Source organism: Salmo salar, chromosome 14 (assembly GCF_965601325.2).
Source record: "Salmo salar chromosome 14, fSalSal1, whole genome shotgun sequence".
Taxonomy (NCBI): Eukaryota; Metazoa; Chordata; class Actinopteri; order Salmoniformes; family Salmonidae; genus Salmo; species Salmo salar.
This window is the reverse complement of record NC_138304.1, coordinates 94,468,322-94,488,624: the sequence shown is the minus strand read 5'-3', so window position 1 is coordinate 94,488,624 and position 20,303 is coordinate 94,468,322. Positions and strand designations below refer to the sequence as shown.

At 43.6% G+C, this 20,303-nt stretch overlaps 3 protein-coding genes and 1 long non-coding RNA gene across 9 annotated transcripts in view; 1 reads left to right on the top strand and 3 right to left on the bottom strand.

Annotated features, from left to right (window-relative positions):
* Positions 1-304: 304 nt before the first annotated feature.
* Positions 305-2,265, bottom strand: hoxa1a (homeobox A1a). The gene is given in 2 exon segments (NM_001139563.2): positions 305-675; positions 1,642-2,265. Coding segments are annotated over 2 exon segments (987 nt in total). The 5' UTR covers positions 2,258-2,265.
* A 4,166-nt stretch (positions 2,266-6,431) lies between these two features.
* On the bottom strand, positions 6,432-8,447 carry hoxa2aa (homeobox protein HoxA2aa). The gene is given in 2 exon segments (NM_001130854.1): positions 6,432-7,249; positions 7,911-8,447. Coding segments are annotated over 2 exon segments (1,134 nt in total). The 5' UTR covers positions 8,275-8,447; the 3' UTR covers positions 6,432-6,479.
* Positions 8,448-9,516: 1,069 nt separating this feature from the next.
* On the top strand, positions 9,517-12,358 carry LOC106570518 (uncharacterized). Its single transcript, XR_001320690.3, has 2 exons — positions 9,517-10,651; positions 11,724-12,358. It is a non-coding gene; the product is annotated as an uncharacterized LOC106570518 (long non-coding RNA).
* Positions 12,122-20,303, bottom strand: part of hoxa3a (homeobox A3a) — a 27,021-nt gene continuing 18,839 nt past the window's right edge. For 4 of the 6 annotated variants that reach the window (XM_045693626.2, XM_014142925.3, XM_014142924.3 and 1 more), the window contains exons 3-4: positions 17,052-17,640; positions 12,122-13,868 (exon numbers count right to left, since the gene is read on the bottom strand). In XM_045693626.2, coding sequence (XP_045549582.2) covers positions 13,072-13,868; positions 17,052-17,523 — 1,269 coding nt within the window. In that variant the 5' untranslated portion in view covers positions 17,524-17,640 and the 3' untranslated portion in view covers positions 12,122-13,071. Of the gene's footprint in view, positions 13,869-17,051; positions 17,641-19,733; positions 20,299-20,303 lie in introns of those variants that run through there. The other 2 variants (XM_014142928.3, NM_001141671.1) reach the window with 2 other exon arrangements.

Genomic DNA, 20,303 nt, shown 5'->3' with positions numbered 1-20,303 from the left:
AAGTATCCCATGTGCTCTATGATTACTCTACACATGAATGTACAATTGGAATAGAAATCTGACAGATTTGAACTCACAACTCCATAAACTGGTCAGATATGTTACCCTGTTTAAACCACAAATTACAACACACCATAGATGAACCACGTAGCCAGGACAATCGCCCAATCTCAATGTCTCAAAATCCACCAAGTAGTGCATACATTTTAATATTTACCTTGTTCAAATTAATTTAACCTATCCGAGTTAGGACTTGTATATTATATTTACTATATGTAGACCGTTGCCACGCGGCAAGGGTTCTTTAGCTGGAGGAGTATGGGTCAACCCCAGAGGACACTGTTGAAGAGGCTGGAGACGGGGTGGAGGGAGCGGAGAGGGACCTCTCAGATCCGGCTGCTTTTTCCGGGCAGCTATCCCTCGGGTCTGACACTGCGGCATTGGTGGGCAGCAGGCATTCCTTCTCGCGCTTCTTCTGTTTCATCCTGCGGTTCTGGAACCAGATTTTGACCTGAGTCTCGTTCAGCTGAAGCGCTGCCGCGATCTCCACGCGCCGCGCGCGGGTCAAATACTTGTTGAAGTGGAACTCCTTCTCAAGCTCGGTGAGTTGTTTGGTGGTGAAGTTGGTCCGGACGGTGTTGGACTGCCCCCCATAGCCATACTCCCCTGATCTGCCTGTAGAGGAATGAAGGGAGAACATGAGGGCTACATGAGGGCTGCCTGGAGGTCAGGACTAAATAAAGACCAAGGAAGTTGGACAACTGACACATTTCTCCCAACCAATGATCCTTAGAAATCGTGTGCCATGTACACGTTTGGACAGGTACTGTCATTTTTACGCACAATGGTTTAAATCCACCTTTTTGATCGCCAGAAGTTAACATAACTAAAAGTAGTTCAAATGTATATGTTCAAATGCACAACAATGTAAACATTGCCACAATTAATTGGTGACATATTAATTTTCACGCATTCAACCTTTCATGCATGCTCAAATCACTTATGATGACATCAGTGGAATGATTCGTTACTTTGTATTCAATATTTTACGAAAGGCAAACAGTTGATCACCTTTTTCACAGTCAAATACACGCGTCATGCGTGGGTATTAGATGCCTGCTTAGATGTCTACTTTCTCCAACACCCCAAAATGTTCAATGCATTCCAGATATCACACCCAAGACAAACCAGACACCATACAAATAGCTTACCAGGCCTACAACTCAGGCTTACAACTGGTAATTACATATGGCCCAACACTTCAAAACACGTCCTAAAGGAGAGTTTGGCCAACTTGATAGCTGAATACCACAGAACTGAATGCCATGTTGTTGCATCTAAGAAGCGTTCCATAATGTCACTCACCATGCGTAATTTGGATACGATCTATGTGGCGTCAGAATGGTTGCCATGACATTGTGGTGTTGTGTCAGCGCATCATTGTGAAATCATATCTATTTGAAACTGCAATGGCCAAACCCTCATCCTCCACTATGCACTTGGATTACTTCCTCCAAAATCTGTCTTGACTACACCTGTTCCAATAATAACAGACGGCCAATCTACCTATTACTCACACTCTACATTTGGGTTTATGAGAGGTGCATTCATCTGTCAACTTATGCATGGTACGGCACCCACCTGTCTTGGGCGGGTTCCTCTTCACTTTCATCCAATCGAAGGTCTGTGCGTTGGAGGCGCTCTCGGAGGACAGGGGCGAGCAGCACGAGTCAAGGTGGGCCGCGTGCAGGGGTGACAGCGGATTTGAACACCCAGAGAAAGGAGGCAGGTTCGCCTGCTCGTGCCCGCCACCATAGGTGGCGTGAGCGTACTGGAGCTGACCCATGGGCGCTCCCCCGTAACCTTGGCGAAGCTGTGGTACCATGGACGAGGAAATGTTGCCGGAGTACATTAATGGGGCGCACTGGGGGAAACCCGTGGCCGACTCCACTTCCTGGTTCAGTGCGTAATGGTTGTAGGTGGCACAGAAGCCCTGGGGTCCATAGCCTGAGCCGCAAGCAGGATGGGCCCCATAGGCTAAACCCAGAGAGCCAGTAGGAGTCTGGTAGGACCCCGTTTGGTGAGGGATGCCATCCGGGGAAGACCTATTGGGCATGAAGCGCTCATCCGCCCCACAGTTGTTCACGGTGACTGCACAGGACTGGAATGTAGTAATTCCGTGGTCGGAGTGGAAAGCCCTGACTGAGCAGGACCCGCCGTCGCCGCTCATCACAGAGTAATCTAAGAAGCTGCTCATTGTAGCATTGTCTCAGCGGGACTGAGACCGTCCACAAAAGGCCCGGTCTTCTGGTGAATCTCTCCTTGTCTCACCCTGGGTGACCGTGCCACCTTACCGGTTCCCTGCCTTATCAGATAAGGGAGGGGGCAACACAGGGCGATATCAATGAAACGGTGGGTGGTCACGTGGACCGGGTCAGCCAGTGAGCTGCTTGGCCCTGTCCCCTTAGCTGTGACAGATTGGTGTCTGAGTGGGTATTTAAATTCCGAGCGCTCGTCGATCAAGGTGACGTGCTTCGGCACTAATGTATTGGCCGAGCAAACAATGAGCCCGGAGGCAGACACGGCAGACAGCGCTCAGGTCGCATGTAGAGCGGGGAACAGCAAATACGGCATCCACTCTATCGCCTGCTCAGTTCGGATGGCTGTCTGGAGAATAGTTACAGGCTATCCCAAGACCCTCCAGGAAAATGACTTACTCTGTTTCTTCAGTATGCACGAGGTAAGGTGGTTTTTCAAGATGAACAGGGGGGATATGGAAATATAACTGAATGTAGAGAGAGAGAGAGAGAGAGAGAGAGAGAGAGAGAGGAGAGAGAGAGAAAGAGAGAGAGAGATGAGACTGTGTGTTAACATCATCAGCTGGTTGGCAGGGAGACGTGAGTCTGGTACACCCGTCCCTCTCAACTGCAACTTACCATAACCGTGGGCCTATTCAAAAGGATTCAACGTGCATTATGTTATTTCACTAGATCGGGGTCTGAATACATCACTTATGTATCAAGGACTTCCCCGTGGTTTGACCTCATCTCTGCGTTGATAGAGGGACAGAGGCATTGTAGGGTTTAGATTTCTTTGAGGCAGGCTAGCTGAGCCACACGACGATATTTGAAGACCACAGAGTTGACCCATCACAAAGAATCCTAGTGACACAGTATTAATAGTGTTGCTCCAAAGGCCAGTCTACAGTGTAGGTTACTCTCATGATCAAGTGATCAGCTGATTTAATAATGGGAGGTCTGTGTTGTACGGCTGCTACAGCCTGAGGAGAAACTGCTGCTTGATCATCCTGTTATGAGACCGTTTGACAAATGAATGGTGATGAAATATACTGTTGCAGAGAAAGGGTCAAATATAGGGTGACTGGTGCCCCCAGTCCTGGTGCTCCCAGTCCTGGTGCTTCCAGTCCTGGTGCTAAGCTCTCTCAATTGAATGCAAACGGATTTATTGGTATGGGAAACATGTTTACATTGCCAAAGCAAGTAGAATAGATAACAAACAGAGGTGAAACAAACAATCAGAAATGAATAGTAAACATTACACTCCCAAAAGATTCAAAAGAATGGAGAGATGTCAAAGGTTATATTACTGGTTATGGGCAGTGTTGTAACAATATACACATAGTTAAAGTAAGGGTTTGTTCTTCAGTGGTTGCCCTTTGCTTGTGGCAGCAGGTCACACATATTTCTGCTGTGATGCACACTGTGGTATTTTACCTAGTATATATGGGCGTTTATCCAAATTAGATTTGTTTTCAAATTCTTTGTGGGTCTGTGTAATCTGAGGGAATTATGGTCATACATTTGACACGAGGTTAGGATGTGCAGCTCAGTTTCCACCTCATTTTGTGGGCAGTGGGCACATAGCTTCTCTCTCTCTCTCTCTCTCTCTCTCTCTCTCTCTCTCTCTCTCTCTCTCTCTCTCTCTCTCTCTCTCTCACGCACACACACACACACAAACACAGATTCAACCCAAGCCATATAGGCTCCGTCATAGTCACAAAGTATGTTTTTATATAACGTCACAAAGACATGTGACATAATGTCTCAAAATCAGAGGCAAGCGGAACTGTATGATCATTGTTATTGCACACAGAAAGACACACACGGGCACATATCACACTCACACATTAACAAAGACAGAGAGGACGAGGGTAGAGTGAGAAGAGGGGAGAGTGGTTTGCGCCCCTACTGGTTGATAAGAGGACTGTATGGCCTAGTGTTGGTCATTCTTACAACAGCCTCTTTTCCTTCTCAGCAGTATTTCCCCCTCGGTAGTGGATTAGCTCACATTGAGCTTCTACAGCATAACCCATATGAACGCAGATAGGGCCTATCTTACATTAAGAATAACAACGGACTGGCACTACAAGACTCAAGTCTAAGAAATGCAAGAAAGTATCACACTCCTTCCTTACTCTTCCATTTTCTCCCTTCATCATCTCTCTCTCTCTCTACACAGCCTAGCCCCTAGTGCGTGGGCGCAGCATTGAATCTCTTCCCCAGGCCATGGACGTTCCAGAATACGCTTTGTGGGAACATGGAATGGGGAGAGAAAAGGCGCATTGTTTCGGAATGATTTCGTTACCAGCCTTTGGAAAGGAAAGCCCAAGTTGGACCAGAGTTGTATAGCCTAGGCTTATATAGCAGCTTTCCTCTTCGCATATGTGCATAGCCACTGCCAGTTTGTTTTTAGGAAGTTAAATATTGGCTAAACGTCACTCCAGTTAAATGTAATAAGGCTATGCACTTAACTTTGCAATGATACGTTTTATGCTCGACCCATGCTATGTACCAACCGGTGGTTAGTATGCCCACGAGCATGAGCATGTTGAGTGAAATAGCCCATTCCGAAATTATTACAGGAATGTAATAATTCTACCCAAATGTCATACAACTTGCACAGTGAAATGGGTAATACACACATTTCTCCAAGACTGTGGAGAAATATATTTCTGCAAGAACAAAACACATTTATAGCCGAAAGTCATTTTGCCCTAATAGATTATTCTTATGAAAATCTCAATTTAACCAAATGCATTTCTTGGCATAGGCCTACACTGTTCCCCAATCATTAAACGCATTAGAGCTATTTTTAGAAAATATAAAACGTTTAAAATGAATAGTAATGTATAGGCCTGCAGCAGCCTGTTCTGAATTAGGCTGCTTATAGCACGAGGGGTGAGATTCTTCTGCTGCCCGCTGCACTGCACGCTTGGAGAGCCCGCGCTCTGTATTTGAACAGCTATAAAAATGAATTATTACCAAAAGCCTACAAAGCTTCCGCGTTTTTGGCTTCGAATTGCGAATCCCATCCAAAAACATTATATTTGTGCGTTATACATCACAATTGGTCTCTTTGATGCCATTCTTATTAATGACGGGGTTTGATTTATGAGCTCGAAAAACATGGCTCGAGCATTTGCCTCCCCATGCACCCAGCACTGGGAGCTCGCACTACAGGGAGCCATGCTATTGCTAGCCTACTATGTTTACAATTCTACTAACTTTACAAACAGAGCAAGTAAGAGGACATTTATTTAAAATATATTGTAGTAGGTAAGCTTATGGAGTTTGTTGTATAATTGCCTCTGAGTTACATGAAAATGGACCAGAAAAGTTTTCTAAATAGTTTCTGATTCAAAATTGTAAGCTGATGTTTTTATTCAACAAATTATTTGAACTAATATAAACTTAATTCTCGAATTTCACCGCTATTTATATCAGTGAAAATAATTTTAAAGGCGCTAATTTGAAATGATCATTTACAAAATACAATCTCAATGGCTCTAAATTGGTGCATTGAGATTATTAAACCTCATCGATGAAGATTTGTGTGTTTTTTTTTATCCCACGAAATGTTATGCTTACAATATAATATAAACCAGGCATTTATTAGAATTACTATAGAATTCATACTCAGAGATCAGGCTATATTGGCCTGCTTTCGTCAGACTATTTTGACTTGCAAATTAACGAGAGTAAATTTGTATTCAGGATTAACTAATTAACATTTCATCGATTGGTTATTCCTCCTTTATATTTTGTTGGACAAAAATACATTTGATCCAAATGACACTTTACACTTGATAAAACGGTTTGGATAATAATAACTGAACACACTCTTGCAATTTCCTTATGGTAAGTCAGATTTATTTCTAACAAAAATAGTCATGGAATTGTAAGCTATACAAAAATAAAATGACCAGAATTCATACTATTGTGCACCTTTACACAAATTGCATCTTGAGAAATCAATTTGTTATTGTAATTACAAGCCACAATTGTATATTTGTCCAGACTCTTACCTTGAATTAATCGACTAATCAATTAATCAATAAAAATAAAATGTGCCGATCATATAGGCCTAAAACAACCACCAAAATTAAATTCATAGTTAAACCAGAGTTTGAATTCATTAAATGTTCCGGTTTGAAAGTTTTGTTCTATTTTTGATTGATTTCAATAGCTCAGATGTTGCAAGTCGATTGTAGTTAGTGACTCCGAGAAAAAGTAGAAGCTGTCCGTAGATATGTCCAGATTGTCCACGGGGCTGTCCAGGGATTCTGACAAACTGGGCGAAGCGGCATCGGAGAGGTGAAGGCAAGAATCCGAGGGGAATACTTGGAAGTCGTGTATTGAGACATCCAGGGCTGGGGGACTACCGCCATTGTCCGGGCCAGTTGCCGACCCGGAGCCTATTGTTGACACGCAGCCTGGAACAGTGGGTGACGGGTTGAGAAAATGTTTCAGATTTTTGTCATTGCTGCTCAGTGGCGAAACTGTATAACTCTGGGCCTCGCCATTGTGCGGACCAACATTCTGGAGCTGCTGGGAAGAACTCAGCGAGTTATGCTGAAAGGAGCAGGCCTCTCTTTCCATAAGGGCCCCGGTCACTGTATTGAGGCTCTGCTCAAACAGCGAGCCATCATCCTCCTCGTCGTTGCTCTGGATTCCGTCCCCGGCGCTCGGTCCTTTCCCTTCGCCATTGTGGTTCTCCTTGCACTGGGTCTGCCTCTTGTGCTTCATCCGGCGGTTCTGGAACCACACTTTGACCTGCCGCTCGGTGAGGTCCAGCAGGGCGGCTATCTCCACCCTTCTCGGTCGGCACAGATACTTGTTGAAGTGGAACTCCTTCTCCAGCTCCAGGAGCTGTGTGTTGGTGTACGCAGTCCTCAGCCGCCGGGAGCTCCCTCCCCCTCCTCCTCCACCTTCTAGAATCTCAGGGGAGTCTGAAACAGCAGCACATAAACCATACGATTAACAAGCATTTCAACATGAGCAACAATTACTTGATAATGCACATATTACGCCCGAATAGACACAAACCACCAGAGAGTAAGTAGCCTATTCCACACAGTGGCTACTTCAGCAAAATGGCCGCTCATTCAGAGCAGCACCCAATGCATCCCTTTACCCACAAATATTATTGCAATATGGACATTGATAAATAAATGCACACTATTAGACTAAGTTCTATAGTGCACCATATGTACCTAATTTCCCCTCAAAATCCAGCCGAGAGAGAAAGCGGTAGTGTAGTCCAGGCCGGTGTAGGCTAGCTGATATACTAATGAATGCCCCAGCTGCCCCGCACCGCAACACTAGTCCATCACTCTTCATTACTGTCACACATCAGAACTCTGGCACTGCTCGGCGAGGGAGGACAGCGTGGAAATGAAATACATCATTTTACATTACTTACCTTTTCCCAAACTTTTAGGAGAAGTAGAGTAAAAATATGTTGATACCAATGCGTAATTGTGAACAGGAAATTGATGTCGAATATGCAACTTGGTAATGACTAGCCTATTACCACTCCTTCAGGTGCTTAGAACGTGCATTCTGCATAAAAATGTCGACACTTTAAATTACCCCATAAAAACCACCCACCTTCCGGGGAGAAGCATACAGGTCCGCTCGTTATGGCTGTCGCCGTGGAAGTCGGCAGGTGATTCTTCTTGGTGGCTTTCTTCTCCCGCATCCAGGGGTATTCCGGGGGTAGGGATGCGGTGGGCAGCGGGATGCAGCCATCCGGGCTGAGTCTGGGCCGGCTGTGCCTCGGGTGGCTTCCCGGGTTGAGGCTGAGAATGGTCTGCTCAAAAGGAGGAGGAATCAGTGTCGAGCGTGAAAGCGTCGATCTCTTGATTGATGAACTTTGAAATGAATCACCGACAGGGGGGAAAGATGTCAGGCACTCAGCAAGCGACGGCTGACTATTGATAAAACCGCTCTCTCGCTCGAATTCGTAATTCATCTCCGCTCACTGCGAGCCGGGGAAAGTTTGCTGCGTGTATTTTTATTTGTCGCGGCTCAATGAGAAAGATAGACTTTTTTCAAATTCAGTGATTACGGCCGTATGCTGAACGAGCTGCTATTAAACTATTGAATTCATGGAGACAAGGTGGAAATTGGAACGAACTGCCTGTCACATGATTACTTCTGCCCAATGACAATTTGGGGTTTAATCAAAAGAAGCCACTGTCTGCTTGATTGATCTAAAAACTCTGGTGAAGAACGCCTCGTCTATGCGGGGAAGGCTGTTTTTATTTACACCTTTGTCTCGTCCCTTAACCCCCCAGTCAACTCCACTAAGCTATAAATGTGTTTTTAGAATGGCCGCCTGCGCGCTGTGACAGGGAAGTAGCTACACTTGCTCGTGCACTCTTCTTTTCTGGTGTTGAGTATGTCAATAGAGAACGCCCCGCGCCACGCAAATCACGCAAATCACGCCAATAGCTAGCTACATGCTATGCCTGCGGTCATTAGCAAAGTTAGCCATTCATGTAGAGTTCAGTCAGGGAAAACACACCCCAAAAACTAATACTGAGAGCTCCTGACAGACAATCCAATGTGTTCCAAAGCGGTAGAGCTAACCATATAGACTGTGTTCAAAGACGTTCTGTTCAATACAAGCATCTATGGGCTATATAGGCAAGGCTCATACATTGATACACACAACTGGGAACTTAGAGTCATACTTATTGAGGCTAATGCTCACTACGATGCCATGTTACTGTCACCCACTTGTGTGCAATACATTCATTACACATGAAGTGAAATATTGTGCATAACACCCAAATACCCAAATAGCCCACACACACACACACACACACATACACACACACACACACACACACACACACACACACACACACACACACACACACACACACACACACACACTCACACACACACACACACACACACACACACACACACACACACACACATACACACACACACACACACACACACACACACACACACACACACACACACACACTATACAAGTGGTGTATGTATTAGCAATCGAATTTTATACAATGACACGAACCTAATGCAAAAATATATATATATTTCAAATGTCAAATTCAGCAAATTGTGCATCTGCATACCAATCATGTTCTGCTTCACTTTAGTCCACAATGCTTTGGGAACCGTTACTCGTTCTCTATCTCTATAAAATACAGCACTTACACTACTCTGCATATGTCACTCTGCATAGGTCACTCTGCATAGTACTCCCGGGTTCACTAAAGTAAGGTTGACCGATATTCTAAAAAATGATCTGGTCTGGTCTTTATGCTGCTTCTCTTGCGGGTTTTCCCCGGATATGAGAGGTTTTAGAAGGCGTCTGAGGCCAAGTGTGGTGGGCGGTGGGTGGTGGGTGGACAAGTGCAAGAATGGAGAAAATAATCCTCTTTACATTTGATCCTTTTTTTCTCACACATTCCTAATACCCCTTTGTTCTATTGCACAATATAAACCAAACCTGCCATGGGGATATGTCGTTTTAACGAATACATTGCAGGGAGATTCTGTAGAAGGACATGTGTATCGACTGAGCAGCTCCCACAGTGTTTGGTAATTTGCCCGTCCAGTACAATCTGTGAAAGCCACATTTTGGATGTTTTTTGTCAAACAGCCAGGAAGTAGCTATGTTGTTTTCTTTAGAAACTGGAATAGTGAGTTGGAGAGAGGAGAAAAATAAGTGGTAGGCCTCGCTCAGTTTATTGCTTATATACCAAACAAAGAATCCTGGAAGCCTGCGCGCGATCAATCTTACTTGCTAAAAGGTCTGACAGCTCCGTGCCCTCAGAACACATTTAAGGCTTCTAACTCTCCCCTGGATCAAATGCAGCCAGGAAGCGGCGAGAAACACTGGCCACTCAGATTAGAACACGTTTCTGTTTGCAATCACAGCTTTTCTGTCGCTTAAAGGGTGTTTTAAGACATTAAAAATACAAGGAAAATGTAGCAGATGGCCGATAATGCGCGTGAACGGTGAGTAGGCTAAACCAACATCTCCATTGCATTTTTCTTTCTGGAATTTATTTTTACGTGTTTACAAAACGTCCATATTTTCGTTGGAGCAAACATTTGGGTTTGTTGGAGGTGAGAAGAGTACGCAAAGGACAGGGCTGCTGAGGAGGAGAAGGATGGCTTTTGGGAATTACGCACAGGCTTTGTCTGCAAGGCAAGGAGTGGGTGGCGGCTTTCTGTGAACCCTACTCCGACCTACACACTTTTTTTACAGGGGTATTCTGGGGGAATGATTTAGGACCCCTTTCCCACGGATGGAAATACAATGAACAACAAATCATTTTTTTCAAACCAAAACCTTATTTATGGTGCGTTAAAATTTCCTGCATATGAGTCAAATCAATGCTGTGTGTGTGTGTGTGTGTGTGGTGTGTGTGTGTGTGTGTGTGTGTGTGTGTGTGTGTGTGTGTGTGTGTGTGTGTGTGTGTGTGTGTGTGTGTGTGTGTGTGTGTGTGTGTGTGTGTGTGTGTGTGTGTGTTTTGGTTCCAGAGCTGCTCAGTCTATGCTGACAGAGCATGGTTTAATTGTTCTAGGTTCCCCTGCTAACCATATGTCAGGATCATAGAGCTCTTGCCCTATAATATCAGTCATTTTGTCATCGTTCTAAAGGAAATAAATTCGAGTACAGCTTTTGTAAAACTTTTCGATAATCCTGAAATGCATTTGAGGGGAAACTATCAATTTACTAGTAAAGTACGTGTCTTCGATTATTGGTAGGGAAATAGTGCACAATGCATGGTACTGAATGTTGCATCGTGTTCTGCATTATTGGTCTTTATTGGCCTGCTTTATATAATTAATCAATATGCTCATTGAATTATGTTTGAAAATCTAAACTTGAATGTAGTCCAATTAATTCAATAGAAAATACTTGTTATTCTATATGTACGACAGCTTTCTTTTTCAGACATGTGTGAATTCAATTTGGGCGTGCCACAACAAAGGAAACTGAAGTACACATTCCGAAAAGCTAGTCTTCAGAGAGACATACACAAGCTATAATTGTCATACTTATTTTACGTGATTACACAATATTAACAGCTGAGATTATGTTGAATACTTTCTGCTTCTTCTAAACCTCTATAATTATTATTGTGAGCAGCGAATCCCGCGACCCACATAGGCCTATTTAGCTGCATCAGATAGCATATAAATCAAATATTCATATGCTCTGTATTACACCCCCTTCATTAAGTCTCATTTACATAATTTACATTTGTAAATAACTATAATTATGATCTTAACAGGCCATTTTATGCATCCTATAGCGCCATAATACATTTGAAACAGTTCCACCTAAAATCTAGTGATTGAATATAGGCCTATCAGCAAACTTTTTTCCACTAACGGTTTCTCATTTAACCTATTTTATCCTAACAGATACTGCAGAAGATCCTCGTGACACTTTTGTTATTATGGATGTGCCGGTGCGGAGGAGGAACGGGAACAAGGCCACCGCAAGAGCTACCGAGTTGCCCACGCGCTAGAGGAGACAAAACACGAGGCCTACAATGTTTTCGTGATTTATTGTCACTACAAATGAAACATGTTATAGATTATTAATGGTATTACAGATTATGAGATAATGGGGATACATTTGTTTTCATAACCTCTAAAGTCCTACCAGTTGTTTTCTATCTCACAAATTAGGCTATTTATGGGATATTAAGGTGTTTATTATTACTATTATATTATTATTATTATTATTATTATTATTATTATTCCGTCATTATTGTAGTTTGTGCCATTGTGTTCTACGTTCAAATTCCCTCGAAATGAAGGTTGAAAGATACATTTTTATTGAAAATCATTTATGTATTTATCGAACTGGAGCAGGATGGAATGTATGACAGTGAAACAGAAACTTGGTAATATCTCAACAACAAAAAATAATTCTATAACAAAAAATTATAATGTCTGTCCTTCCTTCCAACCTTATTGCATGATTGCGTGATTTACAATCGTAGAGAAATAAAACACCTCCTCGAAGAAAAATAACACCAACATATTATGTGCTGCTGAGAGTCGTCTGTCTGTGGTCTGTCCGTCGTCTGTCTGTGGTCTGTCCGTCGTCTGTCTGCCGTCAGGTAACGGGTAGAGCAGTCTGATTCCAACAACCTTCTCCCCACAAAGAGCACAGGGTGGTTAAATAATACTAAAGTACTCAATATCACGTCAGAACAAAAAGAAATAAAATGTTGAAAATTCAACAGAACACAATTTGGGTAGGTCATAGGCTGGAGCATCCAGACCTTCCTTTTTGTGTGTGTGTGTGTGTGTGTGTCTCAAAAAACCCTGCACATGATTCCTATAAGGATCCTTCCACAAGTGCAACAAAATGCAAAACAATAACACAAAAACATATATTCAACTGCGGATAAATAACAAAAATTCACATTAAAAAGAATACCATAATATTTGATCATATACCCTGTTTGATTTTTGTTTTTAGAAACAAGCTAAAGATTAAATAGGTCTATGCATATGTGCCCTGCGCCTGTCATATCAGATAATGTCTGCGTGGAACAATGACACCATAGCAAATAGACAGAATATTTGAAGCAAAGTGATTACTTTCCTATCCTACTTCACACATTCAACTATATAAAAAAACAAAACCCAAAACAAAGAAAAGGTGGAAGAAGCTACTGAAGAAGAGAAGGAACAAAGCGATGGTAGGTCTGGAGGTATAGGACAATGGGGCGGAGTGATCCGGGGTGCATCCCGGCTACAGATGCGTAAGTTTGGGCGCTTCCTGAATTCTTCCCTGAGAGTAGTGCGGCGTAAGGTCTGTGTACGTCGGGTTCGGATCACACAGTCCGTGATGGTGACTATTGCCCATCGTGATTGCTCCATTGTAGTCCATGTGTGTGGACGGCGGGTGCGAGAGATGGGTCAGGCCGAAAATGGAGGACCCGTTGTTGGGCATCGAATCGATGTAGCCTCCGCTAACATACACAGGGCTGCCCTGCTGCAAGTGCGCCCCATAGCCCCCATTGCCTTGGAGAGGATGCGCGTCATACTCGGGCGTGGGCGAGCGGCCAGTCCCGGAATACCTCTTCTGAGAGGGCGGGCAGTTGTTTAGGGAGCTGTTCAAGGGAGGGGGATATGACGTGGGCATACCGTATGCATTATGAGAGGGCTTATTGTAAGACGTTGGCGACTGGGACTCATAGGGGACACTGTTAACCAGAGAATGCATAGAGTTGAGGTATCCTCCACCCCCACTACTGGGAGATGGACCGAGGGGGCTCCGAGGGGACTGTCCCCCGGGAGAGGGCATCATGCCGCACCCTTTCTGATCCTTTTTGTACTTCATCCTGCGGTTCTGGAACCAGATCTTAATCTGCCTCTCCGTGAGGTTGAGCAGGTTGGCCATCTCGACCCTGCGGGGTCTGCAGAGGTAACGGTTGAAGTGGAACTCCTTCTCCAGTTCCACCAGTTGTGCGCTGGTATAAGCCGTCCGGGCTCTTTTCGACGCGGCTGACCCGCCCGGAGGGCTCTTGTCTCCTTGGCAACTCTCAACTGCGCGGAAGAGGAAAAGGAAGACAGTCAATCAGTAACCAACCCCAGCAGCAAGCACAAGACCCACACAGTGACAAGATACATATAGCTGATAACACACGTCTCTCCACATGGATCGACTCAAATACACATATCATTAAGAGTTCTACAAATGCAGATAAAACAGAGATGTCCCAGTAGACTGTGGATGTTACTAATTTAGGCCGGCTCTTAAGTGTTAGCTATGCTTTACGTAAAAGCCAAATTAAAGTGGTTATCGTTGTGTGCGCGCGCGCGTGCGTGTGTGAAAAAACGAAAGATTGGATAGGGTTTTAGGACCACATCCACACACAGCCGTGCTGTGCATTATAATACCTCCTATATCCCACTGGAGCTGTATTCAAACATCTGTATTCCTCAAGGCGCATGAGCTAAACCTCGCCTTGCCTTCTCCTATGAGTCTCATCATGCTGAATGGCTGGGGCTCGGCCGCTGCACAGCAAGGTGTTGGTCTAGTTACCGTTTGTGGCATGTTGCCAACACCTAATAAATTGTGCTTCTAGCTACTGTACAGCCAGAGGCTGAGCGAGAGGAATGCAGAATGTCATCATGTTCCTTCTGGGCACACACATCTGTTGAAAGTTTAGTTTAGATTTACATTTGGTTGAGTTGTCAACTAACTTGAATTCAACATGAAATCAACCAAAAATGTTGATTTAGGTTCAAAGTTGGATGAAAAAAATACAAAATTATCTTATGTTTTTGCATAACCAAAAAGTTTTCCACATTGATTCAATGAGAATCACATTTAAATTGTTGGTTGAAATGATGTGGGGAAAAAACTTTGATTCAACCAGTTTTTGCCCAGTTAGATTTGTTTTAGAAATGGGGAGAGAAATGTTTTCAGAATCTCAGTTTCAGAAACGAGGCTACTATACCACTGCTTCCTGGACCCCAGGACCCCAGGAAGAGTAGAGCTTTTGTATTGTTTTATTTTACCTATATTTAACTAGGCAAGTCAGTTAAGAACAAGTTCTTATTTTCCATGCCTTGTTCAGGGGCAGAACTGCCTTGTTCAGGGGCAGAACTGCCTTGTTCAGGGGTAGAACTGCCTTGTTCAGGGGTAGAACTGCCTTGTTCAGGGGCAGAACTGCCTTGTTCAGGGGTAGAACTGCCTTGTTCAGGGGTAGAACTGCCTTGTTCAGGGGCAGAACCTTTCGGTTACTAGTCCAACCTTTCGGTTACTAGTCCAACGCTCTAACCACTAGGCTACCTGCCGCCCCATACTGCTTTAGCTTTAGCAGTATGGGGATCCTAATAAAACACTTTTAAAAGGTAGGAAACATGCTATAATCATTCTATAATCCAAATAATCATAATTTTCCAAATAAAACATTTAGTAATTATACTGTTTCAAACATGAGCTACTGCTGTAATTGGAATTATTATCATATGGTTGAGGGTTCTGTGAATTATTGGCATATGGTTGAGGGTTCTGTGAATTATTGGCATATGGTTGAGGGTTCTGTGAATTATTGGCATATGGTTGAGGGTTCTGTGAATTATTGGCATATGGTTGAGGGTTCTGTGAATTATTGGCATATGGTTGAGGGTTCTGTGAATGATTGGCATATGGTTGATGGTTCTGTGAATTATTGACATATGGTTGAGGGTTCTGTGAATTATTGGCATATGGTTGAGGGTTCTGTGAATTATTGGCATATGGTTGAGGGTTCTGTGAATTATTGGCATATGGTTGATGGTTCTGTGAATTATTGACATATGGTTGAGGGTTCTGTGAATTATTGGCATATGGTTGAGGGTTCTGTGAATTATTGGTATATGGTTGAGGGTTCTGTGAATTATTGGCATATGGTTGAGGGTTCTGTGAATTATATTCATACCTGTGCGTAAAAAGCAAGCTATAGAAGACTTCTATTCAATCAGCTTTAGCTGATTTCTGCCCAGCGTCTGTTTTGACGTGTCAGAGCTGGAACTACGTTAGAGCGGCTCCTGACATTAAACCTAGAGCAGATATTGCCATTCGCTGCACTGGAGTTCTCATGAACAGAAATTCCATGCAGCCTTGTTTACACGTTCCACCACAGGAATGTGAGATGTAATCTACACCTCCATTATGATGATAGAAATATTATTTTGTTTAATGATTTGTCTTTTTGAGCGTCAATATTTCTATACAGCCTAGATTTTCTGTTTCTGAACTTCTAACTCGAGTGGGGCGGGTGTGGCTTCGTGACAATGATCGCAAGAGCAGCTGCTCACCAATTTGACTACTCCAATGCAGATCTACCTCTGACACCGCCAAAACACAAATCCGGTATGAGGGTGTCTTCTAAAACCGGTAAACGCTCGATCTGATTGAATCTGGGCCTAGGGTTTGAAAAGGTCCCTTTGGCATTCATTTGGCAGACATCCTGACAGACTCCTGATAAATGTGATTCACTAGATCTTCTAGAAGCCTGGATGCCCCACTTATTTAACTTCTCACCAAATATATTCCCAAAAGGTGGACATAAATAGGCCTACTATAGCCTATGGAGACAATATGATTTGGTAAGGCCATGGGAATGTTAGCGTCTTTGAACTTTGGGTTACATGTTGGTAAACAACTTCCTCCCCATCCCCTGGCTCTTCCTGTAATCAAAACAATGGAACAAATTGGAACAGCTGTTTTTGCGTGTTTGTTTTTTGTCCTGCACACAACGTTGTGTGATCCGGGCCAATATGTGATGTTTATTCTAGCATCAAGTCAACGCTAGAGCATACGGACAACAAATGGTGCACGAAGCAAGGCCTAAAACTATGAGGAATGCATCACAATGGAGTATTTCTAATGAACAGGACTACATCATAATATATAACAAAGGATGCGTTAAATATCAACATATTGAGATAAAGTTGGAGTATGCGTAATAGGCCTCTGGAATGCATAATGATGGAAGAACCATATGACATCACAGGAGTGGATGCGTAATAGGACTAGATTAGGATAGATAATAAATAATACATCACAATGGTAGAACGATACTTCGTTCAGTTGTGAGTCAAAAGTTTGAGAATATAAATGTATGCAGCATAATCAAACCTTTTATTGTAACCTTGCTTGGTTCTTCTGTTTACGCATGAATAATGAGGTGTATTTTATCACGTGTTTCATCAGCAGTGGGGGTCTAGGTCATATACCTGAGCTGGAGCTACTGGTTTTAGGCTTCTGGTTCTGACGGGACTCTTTCATCCATGGGAAGATGTGCTTCCGGGTGGTGGAGGTCGGCGAGCCGTGTACGGAGCCATTTGAGTCGGCTTGACTGGAGCCGTTGCTCTTGTTCTGGTTGAGAGAACCAGGGGACTGTGACTGAGGAGGCGGTGGCGGGACAGACACCGACACCTGTGGTTTATTGCTGTCGGTGAGGACGGGTGGCTGCGCCGCCTGGATGGCCGTACTCATATCGCAGCTCTCTGCTATCTCTCCCGACTTCTGCAGGGCGACCGAGCCGTCTGGGGACTGCAGGGAGCAGGCGGGTCGATGGTACTCACTTTCCACATGAGAGACCCGGGGATATTGGACCTGATTGGCGTCATAACTGAAGCCATTTGCGCTTTGATACGGGTAGCCACTGTAAATTGCGGAGCTGTCGTAGTAGGTTGCCTTTTGCATCTCGCCGTTTCCCAATATTTATTTCAGAAACTGACAGGGTCTTGACACCCTTGTAGAATAACATTGGCACCCCTTGGTCACGTGACGCCTCTCCGCCAATGGCCTCCTCGGGTGAACCTAGGGTTACAAGAAGCACCGTGAGGAGAAGAAATGGTGGCGATCCATCTTACTTTTCAATACAGGGCTGACACCAGATACTATGGAGGCAAGATAGGGACAACAGTTCTCTGGCTATTATCGTTTACCTTCTGTTAACAATACAGGGCACAAAAGCATGCACAAACCTCATATCACCACCTGCACTTACGGCACACCAACTGTATCAAAATAAATACTTTTACAAAAGCATATACTCAATTGTGCCATATTAATAATGATGCCAAAATTAAATGAGAAAAGACAGTTTAACAGGTTAGTTATAGAACACAAAACGATTAGCCTACGTTGTGTACTAGGTCTGAAGGCTGTTATAATTAGGTTGTCCTCAGGGTTTATTATATTACATGTAATATTGTTATTTGTTAGCTAAAATGCACCTAAAAAAATACACCTCAAATCTCCCGTAGGCCTAATCGTTGGACGGAATAGGCGGGCCAGCCCTCAACGCGGTGTGCTATAGTCTACCCCAGTCCAACCACCTGGCAGAAATCTCTGTCTGGGCTAAAAGCATAAACAACCACATTCCCCAGTTTTTGCTGCATATTTTTGTAGAACCAAGATGGATGACAGGGCCAGGAGGAAACCTGAAAAACCGGGCGGGCATCCGCGCATCTCCATGACCACGACGTGAACTTTACCTCACAGGCCTATAATAATGGCTCCTGTCGCTGCTGTCGACGCGGGCGCCCGTCCCGGTGATGTATGGGGGTCAGTAGCTGGTGGGATGCAGAAAGCGGGCCGATGAACAGCTAGGCTATGGCTCGATCAGGCACACAGAGATCCGGGATATAGCCTAGAACTATAGGGTTACTAGCCTAGTACATGGCTACTCAAGGAAGAAGCCTAGCTATTGTGTCTACAATGAGTAGGACTGCCCAACCACTGCTAGCAGTCTACTGACTGAGGTTGGCAAACTGGGGTCATATCCAACGAGAAGTTATTGAAATACTATCCAATTGAATTGATAGGTATTTATTTTAGATATCCGATGTGGGCAAATGGGTACAATACACAAGTTTGTAAAATAAAACGGTTGGGTTTTCGTTAGAGGGATTTCAGGCTTAATTTATGAAGCCTTGTAGTCGTAATAAAGTAAGAACACTATTGACACAGCCGCTCTAAAGGGACCCTAATGGACATGATGTTAAAAATCAAACAAACAAAGAAAAGATTAAACGTAGACGAGTCATTTGATGCAGCAGTATCAATTATCAAACTATTTCAAGTCTGAAGCTAATTTCATAGCTAATGGCGACTGGGACAGGTTAATAGGCAGGTTCATGTAGGCTATTGTGGAAACTTAAATGAAAATATGAACATATTGTATAGCATAGTTATGGCAGTCCAAAAGACAGTTCATTCAAATAAATTACTGAATTTATTCATGATAAAACGGTGAAAGTGGAGAAGGTTTGTGATGTATGATATTAATTATATTTCTATTCAAAATAAATATATTACTACTCTATTAGGCTGTTACAATGTAGTACTAACTGTGGGCAATAATAATAATAGTGATATTAATAAATCAATCGTATCAATCATATACCTATAAGATATTTTAAAATAATAGAAAATGGATAGATAATTAGTTAACTACCGCTCGTTACAGACAATGCACCACGACAAACAAAAACTGTCTGAAAACCAGGCCCTCCTGCCCTCAACACACAGTAGAATGAAAATTAATTTTACGTCCCATCACATCTGCTCTTAATAAAGCCATGATCTGGAAAACCTATCACAACGCTTTTTGATGCATTTCCAAAAGAAATAATCCGGTACAAAAAAGAAATGGTACTCGTGCACGTACTTGTACACATAGTCACAGGGCAGAAAAGGGCAGAAAAGAGAAGACAGAGAGAAGACAAGAGAGAAGACAGACTCGAGCCTTCTAATGCTCAACCCCCCGCTCCGCGCGCGAGAGAAATCTGTCTGTCTGTGTTGTGTGTGAACTCTTCCTGAACTGAGATGTAAGTCATACAGTGATAAATCACCGCGCGACACAAACTCTGCCATTTACAACCGAGAGAGATTTCTGGCCTGCTTACCTTTTCCTCTGACGACGAATGCAGAGCACAACGCAATATTTCTCATTCAACGACAAAATCGATCAGAACAGTAGTCCAGAGAAAAAGTTTAGCTGGGGTAGAATCAGCAGGACCAGCCTGCACCTAGCTCATACAGGACTCATCGGCCACAACAAAAAAGGGAAGAGGCGAGTGGCTCTGTGTGTAGAAGAAACGAACTCCCTTTTTTTCTGTTCGACGTCGATGGGTTAACCGAGATTACGAAAGCAGGCGCGAGGACTTGGGTCGCCCAGATAAGCGCTCTCTGCCTTCGCGGTTGAACTCATCACATGCTAGAGCAGTGCCCTCATACCAATATTAAACCTAGGCTATGCTGGACTATGTGTACAAGTACGTGCACAAGTACCATGCAGACATCACCAGACCAGTGAACTCCCCCAAAACATAGCGTCACCATAGACAAGAACAATTATGCAAATGACCTAGCGCCTTGAACACAGAAAGCCACTTCAAATCGTGTGGCTCTCCTCCCCCACGTGATGAAGTAGTATGGGGGAAAAATAGCATTACAAAAACCACGAACACCCATCC